Here is a 23,898-nt window from a genome sequence, read left to right as displayed (position 1 = left end):
AAACATTTCTCCCTGTTCGACTGTTTTCCTATTTTTCATTGATCCGTTTTGAGTTTTTTTTCTTAAATATATTTGTGGTTAAAGTGCAATTCATGTGAAATTCATGTTATGAATTTGAATAGATATATATATTTGTACAAGTATTGTTTTTCTCACAAAATTACATTTCAGGGAGATGTCTTCTAAAGACAACCTGCATTGCTGCTTAGTACTGTAAAATAATTGTATATTACTGTAGGTATTTCCCTGTAAATTTACAGCATTATACTGGCACCACAGTTGCCAGCTTAATACTGTTATTTTGCTTTACAGCAGTGATGCTGTAATATAGTTTACAGTACTATTTTCCTTGCTGTATATTTAATCAAGTTGATCCTGTGTCAGTGTGTAGTTAGTAAGTTAAGTTTGAGCATTTTAGCAATACAATGTGTAATATACTGCTGTCAACATTCTACAAGGAGAGCTACTTAATCAGTTATAGAATCATTAACCATATTACCCCGGATACTACTTAGATGAGTGATAACTCAGTTATAGAATGTTGTCATTGAGAATGAATTAAAAAAAATCTATTGCCATTCAGAATTGACTTTGTTTAGACATTCAGCCTGTACTGTAGTTTCATGACCAGAGACAAATCTTCAAAAGGCATAGTATTTATTTATTCATTCTGAATGGTACATGCATTCACACAGTCTAGATTTATAAGATCCTTCCCACTATATGATTGATGTCAAGTGATAAAATCCCAAAATATCAATTAAAAGTTTATGGAAAACCTACAGTTTATTAAATATTCTACAGCTGTAATGTCATCAATCAAATCAAACTATATTTATATATCACGTTTCTTACAACAAATGCATTTCAAGGTGTTCAAAGTCATGCATTGAAAGGCATGTGGCACTTAATATCCTTCCCCAACTGGCACACCATGAGGAGAGGAAGGTTGACGGTCAGCAATTATGGAACAGTGGTTAGGGCCATCCGCTGCTAAAAAGGGTCCTCAGATCAGTCGTTGGATGGGGTGTTGTCTCTAAAGTGGGGCACAGATAACGAAGAGGAGGGCATCAAAGCATTCAAAATGGCTACAGGGATGGATGTGCAGGAGTCGGGGCTTTGGGTCGGGGATCCTGGGTGCCTCCTGGTGGGCACCATAGCAGTGGTGGAGGTCAAGGTCCCTATTGTTACGAAACGGCTTGTAGCCCGTAACAAAGAGGGAGACAACACGGAGAAAAAGAAACAAACATATAAATAACAATAAAGTAAACTATATCCAAGTAACAATGGTGTGTAGTCAGTAGTGTAAGTGAATGGATGCGTGCATAGATAGTGATAATGAGGGGTGTTTAGAGGTGCCAAAACAAATGAACACAAAGAAGCCCCAAAATGCCACAACCAAGAGTCTCCCCGGTGTATGGGGGGGAGTTGTATTTATCTCCGGGACACACCCGAGCCCAGGTGTGTCCCATTTCTCTGACGACCCTCCCAGCTCCGCCCACCGACATCCTATTAAGGAAAACAAGAGCAGAGAGAAAGAATTTGGCAGACAGAGTGGGAGGGTCGTCACACTATGGTGCAAGGGACCTTACCATTGAAGAGGCAGAGAAGTCAAAGGATTTCTATATTAAGGAGGGAGGGTCTTAACACCTCCGTGAAGACCTCCCTTACTGGCACCAGGTCAAAGGTCAGCTCCACATCACTAGAAGGAACACCTGCTTCTTCGTTGTGTGGACCACCAAAGCCTCCATCACCATACAGCGTGACGACCTCTGACACTCATATTGCTCCTCCTGCTAGTACCTGTTTTAAGGGAAGCCAATGGTCCAGAAATATTCCACATAATTCATACACACTAGGCTCCCAGAATAGGTTATATTACATACAAGCTTTGCTCAAAGCAGCCAACTAAAGTAATTTACATTTACGTAGTTAACTTTATCATGGGCACAGTGGGAATTTATATCTGTGATGTTTAAATTATTTTTTATCCTGTGTCTTACTTGCTGAAGGCCCCAGTCATCCCTGCCTGTACTTGACATTGTTGAAAAACAAGTGAACAATTAATAAAGATCATACACAAACAATAGGCTCATAGAATAGGTTATATTACATTCAAGTCTTGCTCAAAGCAGCCAACTAAAGTAATGTAGTTAACGTAAGTTCAATAACAAAGGCTGGTCTGAGTGCATCTCCTCACAGTTTCATTCAGAAGTACAACACAATTCATATTGCATTTTATCATGGGCACTGTGGGAATTTATATCTGTGATGTTTAAATTATCTCTTACCCCCAGAGTGAGCGAGAGTTCATCTCTTCCAGCAGATCTTCTTGCTGAGAGTGGTGTTGATCTGGCACGGCTTCTCTTCTTTTTTTTCCACCTTTATTTAACCAGGTAAGCCAGTTGAGAACAAGTTCTCATTTATAACTGCAACCTAGCCAAGATAAAGCAAAGCAGTGCGATAAACACAACAACACAGAGTTACATATGGGGTAAAACAAAACATAAAGTCAAAAATACAACAGAAAATATATATACAGTGTGTGCAAATGTAGCAAGTTATGGAGGTAAGGCAATAAATAGGCCATAGTGCAAAATAATTATAATTAGTATTAACACTGGAATGATAGATGTGTAAGAGATAATGTGCAAATAGAGATACTGGGGTGCAAATGAGCAAAATAAATAACAATATGGGGATGAGGTAGTTGGGTGGGCTAATTTCAGATGGGCTGTGTACAGGTGCAGTGATCGGTAAGGTGCTCTGACAACTGATGCTTAAAGTTAGTGAGGGAGATAAGAGTCTCCAGCTTCAGAGATTTTTGCAGTTTGTTCCAGTCATTGGCAGCAGAGAACTGGAAGGAATGGCGGCCAAAGGAGGTGTTGGCTTTGGGGATGACCAGTGAGATATACCTGCTGGAGCGCATACTATGGTGACCAGTGAGCTAAAATAAGACGGGGATTTACCTAGCAGTGATTTATAGATGACCTGGAGCCAGTGGGTTTGGCGACGAATATGTAGTGAGGGCCAGCCAACAAGAGCGTACAGGTCACAATGGTGGGTAGTATATGGGGCTTTGGTGACAAAACGGATGGCACTGTGATAGACTACATCCAATTTGCTGAGTAGAGTGTTGGAGGCTATTTTGTAAATGACATCGCCGAAGTCAAGGATCGGTAGGATAGTCAGCTTTACGAGGGCATGTTTGGCAGCATGAGTGAAGGAGGCTTTGTTTGCGAAATAGGAAGCCAATTCTAGATCTAACTTTGGATTGGAGATGCTTAATGTGAGTCTGGAAGGAGAGTTTACAGTCTAACCAGACACCTAGGTATTTGTAGTTGTCCACATACTCTAGGACAGACCCGCCGAGAGTAGTGATTGTAGTCGGGTGGGCGGGTGCAATCAGCGTTCGGTTGAAGAGCATGCATTTAGTTTTACTAGTGTTTAAGAGCAGTTGGAGGCTACGGAAGGAGTGTTGTATGGCGTTGAAGCTCGTTTGGAGGTTTGTTAACACAGTGTCCAATGAAGGGCCAGATATATACAAAATGGTGTCGTCTGCGTAGAGGTGGATCTGAGAATCACCAGCAGCAAGAGCGACATCATTGATATACACAGAGAAAAGAGTCGGCCCAAGAATTGAACCCTGTGGTACCCCCATAGAGACTGCCATAGGTCCAGACAACAGGCCCTCCGATTTGACACATTGAACTCTATCTGAGAAGTAGTTGGTGAACCAGGCAAGGCAGTCATTTGGGAAACCAAGGCTATTTAGTCTGCTGGTGACCGGGGTAGTGGTAGTCAGGTGGAAAGCATGGCCAGCCGTAGCAAAATGCTTGTTGAAATTCTCGATTATTTACAGTGTCCCAAAAGTTTTTGGAGTTAGTGCTACAGGATGCAAATTTCTGTTTGAAAAAGCTAGCCTTTGCTTTCCTAACTGCTTGTGTATATTGGTTCCTAACTTCCCTGAAAAGTTGCATATCGCGGGGGCTATTCGATGCTAATGCAGTACGCCACAGGATGTTTTTGTGCTGGTCAAGGGCAGTCAAGTCTGAGGAGAACCAGGGGCTATATCTGTTCTTAGTTCTGCATTTTTTGAATGGGGCATGCTTATTTAAGATTGAGAGGAAAGCACTTTTAAAGAACAACCAGGCATCCTCTACTGACGGAATGAGATCGATATCCATCCAGGATACCTGGGCCAGGTCAATTAGGAAGGCCTGCTCACTAGTGTTTTAGTGAGCGTTTGATGGTGATGAGGGGTGGTCGTTTGACCGCGGACCTGTTACGGACGTAGGCAATAAGGCAGTGATCGCTGAGATCCTGGTTGAAGACAGCGGAGGTGTATTTAGAGGGTAAGTTAGTCAGGATGATATCTATAAGGGTGCCCATGTTTACGGATTTAGGGTTGTACCTGGTAGGTTCCTTGATAATTTGTGTGAGATTGAGGGCATCTAGTTTGGATTGTAGGATGGCCGGGGTGTTAAGCATATCCCAGTTTAGGTCACCAAGCAGTACAAACTCTGCGGATAGATGGGGAGAAATCAATTCACATATGGTGTCCAGGGCACAGCTGGGGGCTGAGGGGGGTCTGTAGCAAGTGGCAACAGTGAGAGACTTATTTCTGGAAAGGTGGATTTTTAGAAGTAGGAGCTCAAACTGTTTGGGCACAGACCTGGATAGTATGATAGAGCTCTGCAGGCTATCTCTACAGTAGATTGCAACTCCAACCCCTTTGGCAGTTCTATCTAGACTGAAAATGTTGTAGTTGGGGATGGACATTTCTGAGTTTTTGGTGGCCTTCCTAAGCCAGGATTCAGACACTGCTAGAACATCAGGGTTGGCGGAGTGTGCTAACGCAGTGAATAACTCAAACTTAGGGAGGAGGCTTCTGATGTTAACATGCAAAAAAACAATGCTTTTATGGTTACAGAAGTAAACAAATGATAGCTCCTGGGGAGTAGGAGTGATACTGGGGGCTACAGGGCCTGGGTTAACCTCTACATCACCAGAGGGACAGAGGAGGACTAGAATAAAGGATACGGCTTAAGGCTTTAAGAACTGGTCTTCTAGTGCGTTGGGTACAGAGAGTAAAGAGGGCAGATTTCCGGGCGTTGTAGAATAGATTCAGGGCATTATGGACAGTGGCGGCTCCTGAAAAAATTCTCAGGGGGGGCAATTTTTCTGATGATTTAGGTGACCTACACACATTTTAAAAAAGATATGTCCAGCAACAACATGAAGACAGGGGCAGCATATAAGTCAATGCCAGAAGCATTTATTGACTGATCTCAAAAGTGTTGGCTTACAAAAGCAAAATAAGTTATCACAGTAAAAATAATCAAGGGTGTTCTTTCACATTCCTCAACACTGCATAAACAATATGCATTTCCATAAACAAATGAAATATCAGCTGAAAATACAGCATCTTGGTATTTGTTCAGATTGCAGGATCAACAAGAGCTTTTACCACATTTTTTGCCTCATGGTTGAATTGGAAATATGTGCACCTGAGCATAATTCACAACAAGCAAGCAGGAGCTTTTGATAGAGGCTACTGAAAACATTGATGCAAGTTATTGGTAATAAGAAATTTTTATAGACTTCCATATTCTGCCCTCTTGTATAGATTTGTGAAAATGAACAGTGATAGACATTTTGCCTGAAAACAGAATTTGAAAATAATTTCTAGAAAAGGTAAACACAGCTATCTGTATGGCTTTGTAAAAATGAACAACCATATTCTGGCCAATTGTATAGATTTGTAAATATGAACAACCATATTCTGGCCAATTGTATAGATTTGTAAAAATGAACATGAACAGATTATTTTATTTTACTTTTTTTAAATGAAAAATAACTATTTTAAACAACATCAACTGTGAACTGATTTGGGCGTGTGTGTGTTAAAGAGACAGACAGGGAGGGACAAAGAGAGAGAGAGGCTACATTACTTGTACTGAAACTGTTCCCTTCTCTCTTTCAATGCAGCAAAGCGGTCAATGACTTTCTCATTGAAATCAGGCATGCTGAGGACTAGTTCCCTCTCCATGGAAAGCATGGCCAGTGCATTCAGACGTTCCTGGCCCATTGAATTTCGCAGGAATGTCTTAACTCGTGTCAAAGTTGAGAAACATCTCTCAGCTTCAGCTGTTGTCATGGGAGTAGTTATGAGGATGTTCAACAGAGTCACAGTCTCAGAGAACGTCTCCTGGAGGTTGTAGCTCATGAGAACCTGGTACAGTGCCAGTGCACCACAGTTTGACTTTCATGTCGTCGGCAAAAAGACTGTTCAGTCTCTCCAAAAGCACACTGGCGATTGAGACTGAGGTTGATTCCGAGATGGGAAGGAACTCAAAAAAGCGCTCCTGCACTTTGTGGTTGCTATCTATGTACCTCAGCACAAGCACCAGCTGTGTCTGTGTAGAAACGTCCGTGGTCTCGTCAGCTTGGATAGCTACGAAGTTCGCCGACTTCACCTCCTCCACAATATGTTCCCTCATGACCGCTAGCATACACTCCAGTAGCTCGTTTTGAATGGTCTTTGATGTGAACTTCTTTCAAAGAGACAATCGAGTTGCACTGAACGCTAGCCATGTTGATAGTAGTACGTGAATTGATTGACGCTGCTACCCGCTCTTTTCTTAGTTACGTTCATGGTTATGTTACGTATGACGAAAGCGCGTAAGTGCAAGCCCTCAGAAACCCATAGAGATTGTATTGAAAGCTCTGATATTTGAAAAAAAAAGATTTTACACGATAGTCTATGAGAGACCCCTGGGCGATTTTCAACCTGACTGAAATCGCCCCAAAAGGGGCGGGGCCATTTGAAGCACGACTTTAGCCTGATTGGACATTTAGTGGCAGATCAGACGTCTAGATTAGAACACTGATAACTACTGTTGCCGTGATATAATTGATTAGAAAAAAAATCCCTTCCTTTTCCCGTTTGGCAGTGCGTCGCCCATATCGCCCTAATGAACACACCGCCCCTGATTATGGACAGACAAGGATATGGAAGGATATGAGTACAGTGGAGGTAAACCTAAGCGTTGGGTAACAATGAAAGAGATAGCATCACTGGAGGCACCGATTGAGCCGGTCTCCGCGTGTATGGGGAGTGGAACAAAGGAGCTATTTGAGGCAGTTTGAGAGGGACTTGGGGCTTTACAGTGAAATTGTATAATAAGAACTAACTCGAACAGCAATAGGCAAGGCATATTGACATGGCAGAGAGGCATAAAGCAATCACAGGTGTTATTCGAGAGAGCTAAGATAACAATTGGTAATGGCGATGAAAGTTTGGGCTGAGGCTAAACAGATAAACAGGACAGGGTACCGTGTAAAGGAACAGTCCAGCAGGCATCAGCTGTGCAGCTGAGTGATCATAAGGTCCAGTGAACAGCAATGTGAGTCCGAGAGCAGATGGATCAGTCGTGATGGATCGGCGGGGCTCCGTGTCGACTCTAGGAGGTCCCGTCCGGTTGACAGAGAGGTAGATAGCCGGGAGATAGGCTTTAGGCTAGCTCAAGGCTGATTAGCCAACAACAACATCCATTTGGTTGCAGCTAGCTAGTTGCGATGATCTGGAGTTAAAGGTCCAGTGATTCAGTGATTCCAGAAAAAACTATATGTTCTGGGTCGATAACGCGCTGTACAGACAGTGCAGACTGGTCGATAATAGTCCAGGCTAGAGCAGGCTGGTAGGTATTGCAGGCCACGGACAATGGTGAAAAACCGCTAACGTTGGCTAATAGCAAGTAGCTAGTTAGCTGGCTACTCCCGTCCGGTAGACAGAGAGGTAGATAGCCGGGATATGGACCTGGCTCAAGGCTAGCTCAAGGCTAACTGGTGCTTGCTTCGGGGGCAGTGGTGATTAGCCAACAGCAACATCCATTCGGTTGCGGCTAGCTAGTTGCGATCCGGTGTTAATGTCCAGTGATTCAGTTATTCCGGCAGAAAATCCGATGTTCTGGGTGAAAACCGCTAACGGTGGCTAATAGCAAGTAGCTAGTTAGCTGGCTAGCTAGTTTCAACTGGAGATTCTAGATAAAAGGTAAGTCAATAATAGAATTCCTTCCACATTGAGTGAGGCGGGTTGCAGGAAAGTATATTTAGTAGAACGATGAAAAGAGTGATAGGGAAATATGTACGAAAAATACAAAAAACTGGCTATTTACACGGACACACACATAGTACACAACCGCACTGCTACACCATCTTGGGCATGCAATGTTTTACACAATATTGTATCATATTTGATGAGTTACTGACCTGTCCGTCCACAGGCTCGATGGGCTGTAAAACTGGACGCTCCCGCTCGGATCACACTGGCACAGGATGTCCATGGACCAGATGGTCTGAGAGGTGCACTCCTATTGGACTGGAAAACAAAGAGACATTTGGTCAGTGATAGGTATTTTTCAATGCTGTATCACCATCTTTATCTGTACAGAAAATGCATTGTTTATCATAACTCAAACCCACCTTGGACAATATGACAAGTGGTCCCTCAACAACCAATCCTCATGCCTCATTGTTAGTTCTTGTTTCCCAATCAACAGTCTGGATCTTCCTCTTCTGCCATGGTGGATGCGCTACCTTTTCTGGTAAATACAGGGCCATTTCTCTTTCCCACCGGAAAATGGCAGCTGCAGACCCCAGTGTTGTCACTGGGTTTCCAGTCCACCCATCTGAAAGACAAAATAAAAGTTACTTTTAATAGCTAGGTATGTTGATTACTAAAATGGTAACATCTATATTAAAATACCATAACCCACAGACTTGACTATAATAACTGTAAAATAGACTGGGCTTTGGTCTATCTGCACATCTAAAATCCTACTATGTGGATGCGACATTTCTGCTGGGATGTAAGAATTATCTGGAATGCTCAACTAGACAATCAGGACAGTCTAGGGTACTATTTGCCCGAAGAGGTGAAGTATTGCGATGAGCTATTATACTGTACCTGATTCTAATTCTCAAGAGGAAAGTTAAAACCCTCAGCCATGAGGTCACTGAGGAGGACCAACAGGGTATCCTCTGAGAGAGACTGACATGCTTGGATGGAACATAAGGATTTTGGGCACTGGCCAGCAGACCACGATTTCTACTAGTCTGGGTAACATTCAGGTCCTAAATCTGTGGCATGCGATGTTTTTAAAGGCAAAATGTCACTGCTGTGTCAGGCTAGTTTGGCACATTTCACTGCTGTATCAGGCTAGTTTGGCACATTGTCTACTAGCCCAGTATGAAAAGTACTAGCCTTGGGCTAGCTTAATTTCCATCCCTGCTGACATGTAAAACTGACTTCACAGGTCATTTGATTAGTAATGTACAACAGATGCACTCGTGGAACAAAACAATGTGTTTTCTATGGGAAAACATTGAGCCCACGTCCTTTGTGAGCTAGCTAGCCAACTAGTTAACGTTAGTTTACCGTTCGTGTAGTCACACTTTTCCACGTGGTGACATGCTAGGCAATGTTAGCCCACAAGGGCAAAGATATTTAGCTAACGTTTAGCTAGCTAGTTACGTTAGCTCATTGTTCGTGTAGTCAGACTTTTCCCCAGACCCCACGGGTGGTGACATGCTAGCTAGTCCACCAGTACAGGGATATTTAACGTTAGCTAGTTAGCGCTAATCACTAACGTTAGGCACATTAGCTAGCATGCCACCACCTGTCGGGAAAGTCTGACTAACGTTACACCACGGTGCAATGTTAGCCTGCTAATGCAGCCAACTAGCCAACCAAGGTGCCTAATTAGCTAGCCCACCAGACGATATTTAGCTAGCTATATCCCTGCCCTGGTGAGCTAACTTAGTTTGACTACACAAACCGTGAGCTAACGTTAACTAGCTGGCTAGCTCACAGTCGGTGGTTATCTAGCAAATATTCAAAAGTATCTGGCTAACCACAGATCTTTGACCTAACCAAAATAGCTTGAGAACAGCGCTTACCTTATTACACAGCTCCAGCGACGCCTCTCGCTTAAATTTCAGTCATTTAGCAGATGCTCTTATCCAGAGCGACTTACAGTTAGTGCATACATTATTATTATTAATTTTTTTCATACTGGCCCCCCATGGGAAACAATGGGTCTCCTGGTCGCAGCCGGCTACGACCGAGCCTGGATTCGAACCAGGATCTCTAGTGGCAAAGCTAGTACTGCGCCACTCGGGAGATTATAGAGGTCTGAAAACAATCAAATGCACTGTGCTTATCAGAGTAGTGGTTACAATCTGGTACAAAGCACAGAACCATCCTTGCTTCTGATCAACTGAGAGACCTAAGGTTAGCTAGTTTGCGACAAAGAACAGGGTAATTTAAAAAAAGAATTGCTAGGTTACTTGCTACTTGTCGATGAGAGTTTGCATGGAGAAATGTGGAGGTTATTCCCACCCTGGGCCTTGAGTGATTACATCAAAGCTTGCAACAGGATGTGTAGTTCTGTATGATCGCCACATTAGCAGCTAATTAGCATTTCATTTTTGGGGGGTAATTACAAGCGAATATATTGATAAAAGTTACCTTGTCCGAGAGAGATTTGAGTGGTTATAAAAACTTCAAGCCAGGGTAAGCCTACACAAAACACAGACCTTACATGAAGTAGTTCTAAAATCCTCTATGGAAAAATTAATGGTGGAAAAACGATTGGAACCATTTCGGGTTTTACCGCTAGGTTTTATGGGTATTATGACTCATACTGTGGTACTCAATTGCTGCTTTGATGATTTATGACCAACAACAGGCTACATGCGCCAGGTTCCATTCTCCTGAAAAGCAAGAGCAGCAGCATAAACGATCAAATTTCTCTATTTCTCTCAACTGCAGCAGTCACGTTTGGATCTGTACAGCCCTACCAGACAAGTCAGTTAAAATTACACATACCCGAGACCCGTGACAATCATATCAGATCCGACCCAGACCCGTGACATTATTTAGAATTCTGGATCCGGACCACTCAGGTCCTGGATCGGGTCTCGGGTATTTGGTTACAGGTGGACCCTTGAAGCCCTCAACCACTTATTGTGTTCACATCTTGTGTCATTTGAATAAGACAGGTCTCCATTATGAAAGCCATCAATTATCATAGGCCTATTGTGAACAAAAGATTTCAAGAATATTTTTTCTTCTTTTCTATAAAAGTATTCTACTCTTCCCTTGACACACAACTCGAAATCGGAGTGTAGCAACGTGCACGTCTTTGGTCACCTCTCGGCGGAAAATCTGTCTCCCTCCAGCAGGTGGCGTTTTTTCGTTGTATCGCCCACCAAGCAAGGAGTTTTTGTATGGAGGAGGGCAATGAGAGTGTCGAAGTTGGCCAACAAAATAATGAATAGTTTATTTGCTACGTGAGGTTTGTTTGATCGAATAGAAGTTTCGTAATGCTAAAGTTATTAGCAGTGTACTGTTATAAGTAGGACACGTGACATCCCGTTAACTTTGAGAAAAAACACTTTAAATCGGAGTTGTCTCGAGATGGCTATGCATATTCATGAAATGAGGCTAGTAGCATAGCAGCTCTCTCCATTGAATACAGGCTGTTGACGTCAACAACCCTCATCGAGTATTCAAAAGAAATGTACACTAATGAGATTTATCCACCAATCCAAAGAAAGGTTAAACGGGAGCTTGACAGCCCGCCGTGCCGCTTTGTGGACAACGACTCCCATTGTTAGGGCGAAGAGACATGTATCTTGTCATTAAATCCATAATCTTTGGTGTGGTGTAGATGGGAGTAGAATTTCACTTCCTCTATGTAACGGGTGTATTCACAACAGAACCAAACGAAACGAAATGGACAGCGACCTACCTGAATTTGTCCAATAGAAAGTGTCGTTTTCGTTCCAAAATATTTTCCGTTTGGAGTAAACGGTTTCCGTTGCAAAACGTTTTGGACTAATGATTACACCCCTGCTACCCGACAGAGACCGAGACACACCTGTGAAATGGAAAGATTTCGATCGTTTGTATAGAATAATCGACGACAGATAGAGAATTTACAGGTGACACATTTTTGTTAACTCATAGTGTTGTTTTTGAAGAAATATGGATCTATAAAGTTACAGAAGAGTTGGATCTTGGATTATTTATTTGGTATTTTTGACGTAATTCATAGACCTTTGAAATCAGTTGGATGAGAGAGAGAGACTGCGGCTGACAAAAGTCCTGAAAGTTTGTCTATAAATGATTGTGTGTGTTATATATATATATATATATATAGTGTATGTATTTATGTATGTATGCGTGTGTGTATATGGTTTTTTGTGTATCTTATTTAGATCATGTTACGACTACTTTAATACATTCTTTATATTTAATCACAAGGCATTCCATGTTATATGTTACGTATTTTAAGTTACTTATATCTCTCTGTTTTCAGATTGTCCGCTGGATTGTATTTGTGTAAAATTGTTTTCCTGGACTGTCTTGTAGAATGACCCCTCTCCAAATTGGATTGTTATTGGGCGCTTCGGTGTTTTGTATTATTTTCCTGGGGCACGCGGAGGCCCAGGCATTCGGGGAACAATGTTTGGACAATTTCAAAAAGGGCAGAGACGATTTCGTTCTCGACACCAATGAGTCGGTCAAAGACGGTGCGACTTTCATCTCTTCAACGAAAGTTGAGCGCACGAAGGACTGTATACACTCCTGCTGCAAAGACCCCAGGTGTAATGTCGCTTTCATGGAGAATGGGGCAGATGAGGGCATGATCAAGTCATGCTTTCTCTTTGACTGTCTATACAAGAAGACCTACGTCTGCCGATTTGTCAGGAAGAAGGGATTCCTGAACTACATCATAGACTCTGTGTATGGAAGTGATCTGGTAACAAATGGCCTCCCAGGTAAGATGGGTATCACTCTCACACATCACAACATAGACACTCATCAAATTAACTAATTGAGTCTACTCATATATTTAGGGTTGGGCATGTCCATAATGAACTTCATGTTGACAATGAACTGCCTTCTAAAGTAACCTGAACACACATTATACCATTTGGCTACTGAATATTATTATGAGCCGAGAAAGCAACCCCCTGGACATGGACTGTCTTTGTGGATTGAGTCACAACAGCCAAGCCTCTTATCTCCAGAGGAGATGAAACCACCGCCTTAGAGTAGAGCATTACCCAGCATGTCCACACACGTCATGGCTCATTATATGGCCCCTTGTCACAGTCTTAGGTTTTTGTTTTCACTTCATTGCTGCTGAGAAAGTGTCTTACAGGGGAGATTGGTATTGTGCTGTGGGTGAAGTAATGGATTGCACTCTGACCTGACTCAAGAGTGAATATTGAATGTCAACAGGATGTAGTTGTTAATTGTGCATGAGCACCACCAAACTGATGGATTTGCTGACCCTACTTTTTGGTTGTCATCTGTTGTGTTGACACTCAAAACCATTCAAATGCCATTAAAGTTCAGTCTAGTCAAACTTGAACCAGCCATAATATGTGTTTACTCTTTGCACAACGGTTTCTTACATAACAGATTATCTTAAAGCTGCATGTATTTTCAGTATGAATATGTTGTTGTATTGAACATTTGATGAAGGCTGTATTCAACTTTCAGATGAAGAGGACCATCCTCCAGTGGCCAATGGAGGTCCGGACAGAGTGGTGCAGCCCCAGGAAAGTTTGACTCTGAATGGCATTGAGAGCAAGGACGACCACAAGATTGTCACGTACCAGTGGCACCTAGTGTCAGGCAACTCTTCCGCTGTCATAGAGGTGAGTGATGATGACTGGGGACATCAGGGGGCACAGGTCAGTCATTATTGGGATGTTTTGGGTGTTTATCTGATCATAGATTGGTCTCTGACTGTGTAAGAGTACATGAGATGGACAGGTCACTCTCAGAACACCGGAGAATCACAATGAAAGCTACTCCATTTCCAAAGTTCGGCCATACAAGACAACAAATTTAAACATTTTCTTTCCTTGTCTCCTAGAAAACTACATTCAGTGACCAAGTAATTGTGTCCAAACTGACGTCTGGGGTGTACAAGTTCCAGCTGACCGTCACAGACTCCAGCGGGCAGTCCGACCAAACCCAGATCACCGTCCTGGTGCTCACCCCTGAGCAGTCTGAGCGTAAGTATGCTACAGTCTATGCGAAACACCTGTGAAACTCACCTAGCTACACATTGTAACACAATTGTGTTGAGGGTGAAGGGAAATTCACACTGTATATTGAATTTCAATGCACTTCTACACAGTAAGTTGCCTGTGTAGGAAATCAAACTAAAGTGAAAATGATTTCTCATTGCAGAGAAACTGTTGTTTCCTCTTTGATGTTGTTATATGTGTGATTGCATGTTCGTGTCAGCATGAGGTGAAAACCACATAGATCCCTGTATAAGTTAACTGTAACCATTGAAGTTTCACTTATGCAAAGTCAAATTTCACCTGCTTGACTGCCTGGCTATGCTCCTCCATTTTAATGTCATAATGTCTTCTTTTATTATTCACTGTTGGTTTACCCTATGACATTATTGTGTTGATCACATCACTTCTAACAGTCAGTCAATCTGCTTCTGCATTTAATTCTGCTGAATATACGCAACATTAAGGTAAAGTTTGATTGCGTGCATGTTTTAAAGATGAATAGGCATGTAGTTTCTGAGTAGTCATGTTTTGTCCCTGACTCACGTCGTGTCATACCAGACATGACTCACAACTCTCCTCTATTTGTTTATGTCTTTAATGTGGCCTACATCAGTGATCTGTCATGTGTTTAGAGTAGGTACACTGTGGACACTATGATAAACTATGTCCTTAAGGTGAGAAGGACTGATGCCCTTCTGGCTATATTTGACACTGAACACATAATGCAAGTGAATGCAATATAAGGAATGACTTTGAAATTATATTTTTTCTTCAAATCGAGGAAACTGTCTTTGCAGTTTGCATTTTGCTGTGAAGAAGAACTATCCCATTACAAGTATAGGTGGCATGTTGTTAAGTTCATAAATCATTTGTATGGCTTTCAAACGCTTGTTGATTACTTTGTACTGGTTGTACTGGTTTAATTTGAGTTTATTACGACAAGACTTAATCATAATCATCAACTTTTCATGACAACGTGACAGGATGTATGCATATTAAAATGACAAATAGACCTGACCAGGCAAGCTCATCTGATTCCCGTAGAACAAAATCTAGATTTCCAGATTTAAAAAAGCACATTCATAAGTAGATTTGACTCGGCTTAGACATCTATATGTGGGCTCAAGCGCTACTTACAACAGCTTAGCGTTGTTATTTTCCTAGTACTTGTTTCCTCATTGGCTGTGAGTTTGACATATTATTATTATTATTATTATTATTATTATTATTATTATTATATTATTTGACAGAAAAACTGATATGTCCTCCATGAATGACGGTATTAGGTCATAACAGGATGACAACTCATTATCATACTAGCTTATACTTGGTAGATCAACAGTGTTGCCTGGCTGCTCATTATAGATTAACAGGGAATATTTAGGAATCAGACAATGGAGGGGTTTTCTCTGCCCTACCCAGTAACGTGAGAGTGTGTATATGGAATGGATAGACACTTCCTGGACGTTCAGCAGAAACAGGAAGTGAGGATAGCTGGGGTTGGCATTTTTTCCCTTCACTCCCCTCCCTTTTTAAAACCTGTCTGTCTGGTTTGAGCTTGGGTTTCACAAACACAAGCAAACTCTGTTACCGTCTTGATAAAGACAGACTCTTTGATACTCAAACACTTTGATGTTATTTATAACATCATGTTATATATTTTGGAGCATGTTGGTCTCTCTCACAGTCTTAGCAGACTGATTCAGTTACCCATTAACAAGTCACTACTCTGAATGGTGTGAGGAATGTTCCTCTGTTGAAAGGACCAAGGCATACCAGTGACCCCTGATGTGAGCCACCACAATACATTTATACCTAAATGGCTGCCTGCCTCAATGCTGGACGAATCACAATTAGAAATGCTAGAAGAATCATAATTAAAGATACCCTGATAACCCTCCCCTCTCAGCAAAATGATATGTATACTGTGAATAGCTATTTGAGTTTTCCATTGACTGTGGTACACATGGTTCTCTACCTATAATGTTATTCTTAATGCATCAATTAACTTTCCTTCGTATTGTAATGACGGAATGGCTGTGCAATGTAATGTAATGTAATGACTCATATAAAATGTTTTTTAAAAAGTATGCAGGTTGGTTGTCCTGATAACATGCATCAACTAGCTTGTTGTGTGGTGTACAGCTTGGCGTTGCACAAGAGGAACCACTTCCCCTGTCTGTGTTATATCAGTCATGTCTGCTTTCTTCCAAGATACATCCAAATGTATCCCCCCCCAATCACAGTGACTTGCTCTACACCATTTTGTTAAGTTTATTTGAAGGTCTGTTTATAAACTGCTATGTAACGAGAAGTAATGAGCTGTTTGGAGCTATGAGCTGAGCCTTTAAGCAAAATTATGTAATAAGCAGTTTATAAGCACTGTAATAAGCAGTTTATAATCACTGTAATAAGCAGGTTATAATCACTGTAATAAGCAGGTTATAAGTACTAATAAGCAGTTTATAAGCAATGTAATAAGCAGTTCATAAGCAACTTTTGCCCCATATTGTGTCCAATATTACACGTTTTCGTCTGAGCTTCCACAACTCAACCACAGCATAAAATTACAATCACATGACATTTGTGTGTGTTATATTGTGTGTTTTATTACATCATGTTATATCTAATCACCAGTGTCCCCTCTCTCTGATGCTTTATCCTCCAGATCACTGCCTGGTCCCCAAGAAGGTGGGTCCCTGTCGTGGGTCCTTCCCCCGCTGGCACTACAATGCTGCCTCAGAGAAGTGTGAGGAGTTTCTGTTCGGGGGCTGCAGAGAGAACCTCAACAACTACCTCTCCCTCCAGGAGTGTACCAACGCCTGTGATGGTGTTTCAGGTACTGTACAGATCCCTCTTGCCTCTCTAAGAACAGTTGGTTTTGCAGAAGATTGATTTGTTGATTGATTTGTTAATTGATTGGCATTTCCTTTCATGTAGTTATGCCCAGCGTTGGCAGTGGTAGAAGTGGGCCACTTCCAGCCCCTAGAGGTAAGACTAACCCACATTTCATTGAATGTCCTCAGATGTATGGAAAAGAGCTGTATACCTTTTGGCTATGCCTCCCACACTCATTGACACATGCAGTGCCTAGTGAATGTCTACACACCCCTCGCCTTCAAATTTTGCTGCCTTAAAATAAAATAAATAATGTTTTCCCTACAGATCGACACAACGTACTCCACATTTTCTAAGTTATAGAACATTAGTAAAACATTAATTAAACAATAATAAAAAATATGTCTTGATTGCGTATGTCTTCACACCCCAGAGTTAATACTTGGTCTAAGCACCTTTGGCAGCCATTACAGCTGTGAATCATTTGGAATAATATTCCATGAACTTTGCACAAGTCTTAGGGCAACATATGTCCAATGTTTCAAGCTCAGTAAATTTGTTTGGGAATCATTGATGGACAGCAATATTCAAACCTTGTCTCTGCTTTTAAAGCAAATTTAAGTCAGGACTGAGCCTAGACCACTCAGGAACACTCAACACCTTTTGGAAAGCCATTATGGTGTGTAATTGTCTAGCTGAAATAAAACTCTGAGGCAGGTTTTCCTTTAACTTTTTACCTGGGCTTTGCTCTTTTCATATTTATTTTGATCCTGACAAACCCCCCAGTTCCTGCCGATGACAAGCATACCCATAACATGATGCTGCCACCACAATACTTGAAAATACAGCGGTTTCACTCTGTTGGATTTGACCCAAACCTGTCATTTTTAATTTAGGCCAAAAATAAATGTCTTTGCCATGTTGTCTTGCAGTATTACTTAACGGCCTTGTTGCAAACAGAATAGATGATTAACACAGTCTTCCTTCTTCTCACTTTATCATACAGGCCAGTCATGTAGAGTGAATGCAATGTGGCTGATCCCTTTGTATTTTCAAGTATTGTGGTGGCAGCATCATGTTATGGGTATGCTCGTCACCGGCAGGGACTGGGGAGTTTGTTAGGATCAAAATAAAAATGAAAGGCGCAAAGCTGAGAGTCCCTGAGATTTTTCTGCAGGTCAATTACAGAAATTGTAATGCTAAAGACACACCAGAATGGATTTCCAGCAGGTGTTGAGTGTTCCTGAATGGTCCAGTCTCCGTCCCGACTGAAATCTGTTTAAAAAATCAAATCTGAGACAAGGTTTGAATATTGCCATCCATCAATGATTCCCAACCAAATTTCACTTTGAAAATGTGGAGTAGGTTGTGTAGATCGATGGGAATGTTTTGGGGAGTATTTTCATACAGATCTGTTTTACCGTTTAGAAATGAAAGCACTTTGTGTATCTAGTCCCCCCCATGTGAAGAAGTAATAAGTATTTGGACAAATTTGCTTATAGTGTATCAAAGTAGTCAAAAGTTGAGTATTTGGTCCCATATTGCATGCAATGACTACATCAAGCTTGTGATTCTACAAACGTGTTGGATGCTTTTGCAGATTGTTTTGGTTGTGTTTTGGGTTATTTTTTGCCCAGTAGTAACTGAATGGTGAATGATGATGACTGGAGTAATTTTCTTTCTAAGTGAGTAGATAAGATGTTTCTGAACACTTCTAAATTAATCCTGATAATGCCATGATGAAGAAAAATAATGAATGAATCATGAATAATGATGAGTGAGATGCCGTTCAGAGGCTACAACAAAACATGCTAATCTCTCACCATTACCAGTAACAGGGGAGGTAACCTTTCTTTTGGGGGGGTGGGTGGGTATGATCTTTGTGCCTCTGTAACCTTCTGTCATCATTATTCATGATTCATTCAATATTATCCATAGTCATGGTAGCATCCACATGAATGTAGAAGTGTTCAGAAACATCTTATATTCTTACTTACAATAAAAGTGACTCCAAAATGGCACAATACATTATTCACCATTCAGTTCCTATTGGGCAAAACATAATTCAAAACAAACCGCAAATGCAATCAACAAGTTTGTACAGTCACAAGCTTAATGTAGTTATTGCCTGTACTTTAATACACTAAAAGTGAATTTGTCCAAATACTTATGACATCTTCAAATGGGGGGACTAGATACATAAAGTGCATTCATTTCTAAATGGTAAAACAGATATGTATGAAAATACCCTTGAATTAAAGGTGACATTCTGTACTGTCGCCTGATATGAAACATTCTATGTCAAATCTAAAACGCTGGAGTATAGACACAAAATTAAAAATGTTTAGCTTGACTGTCCAAATACACATGGAGGGGAATGTACCTGTTCATTGAGACTTATCGGTTGCATGGGTTAGCTGTGCACTACGTCATGTTTCTCTGTATTGAGTAAAGGTTACTCTCACCTCACCTGTTCTGTTCAACTGTGTTGTTGTGTTTAGAGGTGTGTGGGGTCCCCTGTGGGTCAGGCCAGTTCACCTGTGCCAACGGCTGCTGCCTTGACCAAGGCCTGGAGTGTGACAAGGAGCAGCAGTGCAGCGACGGCTCAGACGAGGAGAGCTGCGAATACTGTGAGTGCAGGCTATGGCTATGCAAACCGACCCTAATTTACATAACACTGCACTGGCCTTACCTTACCACTGACCTTACATTACCACTGACCTTACATTACCAGTGACCTTACATTACCAGTGCAGCCATGAAGTGATACTGCTGGGCTGCTCATTGTTTGTTGACATGTGAAGTTGCTAAACTCTTGTTTTCTTCCTTTCACCAGTGAACGACAAGTTCCGGATTCTACTGCAAATTCCTTTGGATGAACAGAAAGGTTATTTGAGTGTTACTGTTTTGAGACATGTTCACAGTAATAGGATCCATCTAGGATATTGTTGTTGAGTTAACTGGTCACCTATGGTGCCTAGCTCTGCTCTTACTCTCCTTACTAACACTGATTTATCTCTCACACATATTCTTTCAACCACAGTTCGCTGCACAGAGCACCCCAAAACGGGAAACTGTCGGGACAGTTTTACCAAGTGGTACTACAACCCTCTCTACGAGAAGTGTTTCCGTTTCAACTATGGCGGCTGCGACGGAAATGACAACAGATTTGACACTGAAGATACTTGTATGACGACCTGCAAACTGGTAACAGGTGGGTTTGCGTGCTGTAGCCATTACAACACTTTCAACTGTACTGTTTTATTACCCTTTGAGACCATAATGATGACAACTGAAGGGAATGTTTGAGAGCTGTACTCCCATTTCAGCACCCATACATTGTGTATCAAGAATACTGTAGCTGTGTATACTAACTTGCTTGTCTGTTATCCTTACTATGTGTTCAGAAAAGGACATCTTTGAGAGAAAGGAGTCCTTTGAATACCAGGACACTCAAGGCCAGATAGGTAATTATCTCCTCCTTATTCTGCATTTCTTCTGTAGTTTCCTCATAAAAGTGAAGATGGAGCCTTTTGTCCCTCAGAATGAATTGCGCTCCTTTAGAAGTCCATGGAAAAGACACCCTGACAATACTCCTTTTTAAATCCAATTCTTCCACCCCATCAATTTTAAGGGCCCTGGGGCTCAAAGCTGGTCACAAAAATCTTGTGGTGATGATGAAGCTGTCTGCTTCCCTGCCCATTCTCTTCACTTAATTCAGACACCATGAATGTTGCACATGATTGATCGTGTCTGTTGTCCAGCTTTTGCTGCCCTGCACATGCAGGCTTCTTTTTATATATTTATTGACTTACTGGTGTGTGTGTGACTTCATGCCCATCCCTGTCAGGCATCATAGCAATAGCCATACTGCTTGGCCTAGCCATCATCATACTGCTGGTCGTTCTATCTTACTGCATCATGAAGGGCAAGAAGAAGAAGCAGCCTCAGCGCCAGCGGGTACCCGTCAACGGCACCCAGATCCACACCATGGAGGACACTGAGCGTCTTGTCTACAACAGCACCACCAAGCCCATCTGACCCCTAATCTCTGACCCCACAGGTCAGCCATTAGCGTTACATGAAGTCAGATCAATAGATGCATATTTAAATTGTATTTTACAGTGCCTTACAAAAGTATTCACAGACCCCTTTGATTTCTTCACTTATTATTATTTTAATAATTCTTCAAGCTCTGTCAAGATGTTGGGGATCATGGCTAGACAGCATTTTCCAGTGTTGCCATAGTATTTCAAGCAGAGTTAAGTCAAAACTGTAACTTTTACACTTTGATGTCAATCAATGTCAAGCATGCCCATACCATGATGCAGCCACCACCATGCTTGAAGATAAGGAGGCAGTTAGTTACTTAGTGATATGTTTTGTTGGATTTGCCCCAAACATAGGGCTTTACATTTAGGCCAAAAAGTGTATTCCTTTGCCATGTTTTTTTGCATTATTACTTTAGTGCCTTGTTGCATACAAGATGCATGTTTGGAGTATTTTTATTTGGTATATTTATGTTATTTTCACTGTCATTTAGGTCATTATTGTGGAGTCACTACAATGTTGTTGATCCATCCTCAGTTCTCTCCCATCACAGCCATTGAACTCTTTAGCTGTTTTAAAATCACCTGTCCTGCAGCTCAGTTCAGAAGGATGACTATCTTTGAGGTGTCTGGGTGGTTTAATACATAATTATTAACTAGACCATGCGTAAAGAGATATTCAATGTCTGATTTGTTATTGTTACCCATCTACTAATCACTGCAATTTTTTTATGAGGCTTTCGAAAAGCTCTCTGGTCTTTGTAGTTTAATCTGTGCTTGAAATTCAATACTTGACTGCGGGACCTTACAGATGTTGTATGTATGGGGGACAGAGGAAGGGTTAGCCATAAAAAATCATGTCAACCCCTATTATTTCACACAGAGTCCATGTAACTTTTTGTGATTTGCTAAGCCTAATTTTACTCCTGAACTAATTTAGGCTTTCCTAAACGAAGGGGCTGAATACTTATGCAGCGACTATATTTTAGTTATTGAATTTTTTATTAATTAATATTAATGTGTATATTGTTGACAAAAAAAGTACAATTCAATCCATTTTAATCCCATTTTAACACAATAAAATGTGAAGAATACTTTTGCAAGGCACTGTATGTGAACCTTGGAGGGTTTTTGTGTAGGAGTATAGTCTGTTTTATTGTCCACAAATACAGGCCTCTTTGTTTGATAAGAGCTTTACCTTGTTGATGTTGTAATGTAGGCCTATGAGTTTTTTTATTTCATTTTATTAGAGCTTGACACCACTCCAGAAAGAAAAAGTGGCAGCAATTCTTCAAAATGTGACTCCTCTGTTGTTGCATTTTGCATTTTTTCTTACTCGCATTAGCCTATCAGAATTCAGATTGTTGGTCACTAATTCTGCACTCAGGGTATAACGGTCCAATGATTAAATAAACAAATCGGACTATTATTCATGTATATTGTTGAAATAATTAAACCTGCCGCTATTGCTTAATAAATATGGATTTGTTATTCTTCTTTTCCTGTTTTATTGTATTTTAGGCATTTTTTGTTTGTGTTGCTGGAAATATATTGTACATAGTTAACACCTTTTGTCTTAACTGTTAAAGTTAGAGCAGATTATGTTATTTTACTTTTAGAGTTTATTTTCTGATGATGAAAACTGTTATTTCAGAAGGAAACCGAAGAGCGGGAAAAAAGCGAGTTTGTGCCTCATGATGGTAGTAACATGTTAGGAGAAAATATACTCCTTTCAACATTTTCTAACTTTTGTTATTAACACCTTTGTATATAGTTTTATCTCGTTAACCATTAGGTCTCAAATCCAAAATAAAATTATACCAATGTTACCAGTATGTGTTGTTTGTTCTGATGATAAGAGGCATGCTAGTCTGAATTTGTAGCTTTTTCAGCACATTATGATTAGTGTCACATAATGTGACTGTACTTCGTTTAACCCTTGCTTTTACTGTAATTTCACATTTCATAATCTAATGAGGTTAAACCGGCAGTGCTCTTTTGTCCATAATAATCTCATCACATAGGGCAGGCTATACCCGCACTGTATATGCGAGCTGTTGGCTAGAGTGCACGTGCCAATACCAGAGTGGGCACACGCTATATAACGCAAAACATTTTTGTGAGAAAAACATCAGTAGAGTTAAATGCGATGGAAACCCATTTCACTTGTATTTTAATTCGGTACATGGGAATTTAAGTGCAAAAGTTACTTTTATGTGCACTACGTTATCACGCACAGCCTTTTATCCGCAACAAGTTTATTTGATGGAAACGCATCTCTGGTGGGAAAATGTGCATATAGTTTTTAAGCTGATTTTTGAATATTCGCATAAAAATGTTTCACCAATTGGATGGAAACGTAGTATTCGAGGTCGAAATAACACTCTGAAATTGTGAAAATGATGACAATGTGTAATCCCGAGTGGCGCAGTGGTCTAAGGCACTGCATCGCAGTGCTAGCTGTGCCACTAGAGATCCTGGTTTGAATCCAGGCTCTGTCATAGCCGGCTGTGACTGGGAGACCCATGGGGTGGTGTACAATTGGGCCAGGGTAGGGGAGGGAATGGCTGGCAGGGATGTAGCTCAGTTGGTAGAGTATGGTGTTTGCAACGCCAGGGTTGTGGGTTTGATTCCCACGGGGGGCCAGTATGAAAAATAATGCCCTTTTTGTGTATGAACTGTTTGAAAAATGCCTTGAATTTCAGCCTGTTCAGGTGGGATGGGACTTTTGGCCCACATCATGATGTCGCAATGTGATCTGATTAAAATAGACCAATGACTGTTCATCGGGGGGGGGATAGACCACCATCCTTTCAGCCAATCAGTGTGTATGTAAATATCTCCACATTTGTTTCCTCAAGCCCACACAATCAGACTGAGCATTTCAAGGGCC

General features: G+C 41.2%; 1 protein-coding gene and 1 long non-coding RNA gene across 4 annotated transcripts; one reads left to right on the top strand and one right to left on the bottom strand.

Moving 5' to 3' along the window:
* Window positions 1–640: 640 nt before the first annotated feature.
* Window positions 641–10,073, bottom strand: LOC121544967. The gene is made up of 4 exons (XR_005996171.2): window positions 9,964–10,073; window positions 8,488–8,693; window positions 8,275–8,383; window positions 641–2,436 (listed from the first exon to the last, which is right to left on the bottom strand). It is a non-coding gene; the product is annotated as an uncharacterized LOC121544967 (long non-coding RNA).
* LOC121544965 (kunitz-type protease inhibitor 1) lies at window positions 8,725–21,556 on the top strand. Of its 3 annotated transcripts, none has more exons than XM_041855241.2 (11): window positions 8,725–9,124; window positions 12,390–12,852; window positions 13,583–13,740; window positions 13,962–14,103; window positions 16,787–16,957; window positions 17,059–17,109; window positions 19,458–19,586; window positions 19,793–19,843; window positions 20,000–20,170; window positions 20,364–20,423; window positions 20,807–21,556. In XM_041855241.2, the coding sequence occupies exons 2-11, from the start codon at window positions 12,444–12,446 to the stop codon at window positions 20,995–20,997; spliced, it is 1,533 nt and encodes a 510-aa protein (XP_041711175.1). In that variant the 5' UTR covers window positions 8,725–9,124; window positions 12,390–12,443; the 3' UTR covers window positions 20,998–21,556. The 3 variants fall into 3 exon arrangements, with proteins under 3 accessions (XP_041711175.1, XP_041711174.1, XP_041711176.1); XM_041855240.2 differs by lacking the exon at window positions 8,725–9,124 and adding an exon at window positions 11,659–12,012; XM_041855242.2 differs by lacking the exon at window positions 8,725–9,124 and adding an exon at window positions 12,030–12,103.
* The last annotated feature ends 2,342 nt before the right edge of the window (window positions 21,557–23,898 follow it).

The sequence above is a fragment of the Coregonus clupeaformis genome, chromosome 29, assembly GCF_020615455.1.
Source record: "Coregonus clupeaformis isolate EN_2021a chromosome 29, ASM2061545v1, whole genome shotgun sequence".
NCBI classification, from domain to species: domain Eukaryota; kingdom Metazoa; phylum Chordata; class Actinopteri; order Salmoniformes; family Salmonidae; genus Coregonus; species Coregonus clupeaformis.
This window is presented reverse-complemented; position numbering and strand designations above follow the sequence as displayed.

Coding starts and splice junctions, on each gene's coding strand:
- LOC121544965 (XM_041855241.2), top strand. CDS start 12,444: ATGACCCCTCTCCAAATTGGATTGTTATTGGGCGCTTCGGTGTTTTGT. Junction 16,958..17,058: donor CGCCTGTGATGGTGTTTCAG/GTACTGTACAGA, acceptor CCTTTCATGTAG/TTATGCCCAGCGTTGGCAGT. Junction 19,844..19,999: donor TCCTTTGGATGAACAGAAAG/GTTATTTGAGTG, acceptor TTTCAACCACAG/TTCGCTGCACAGAGCACCCC.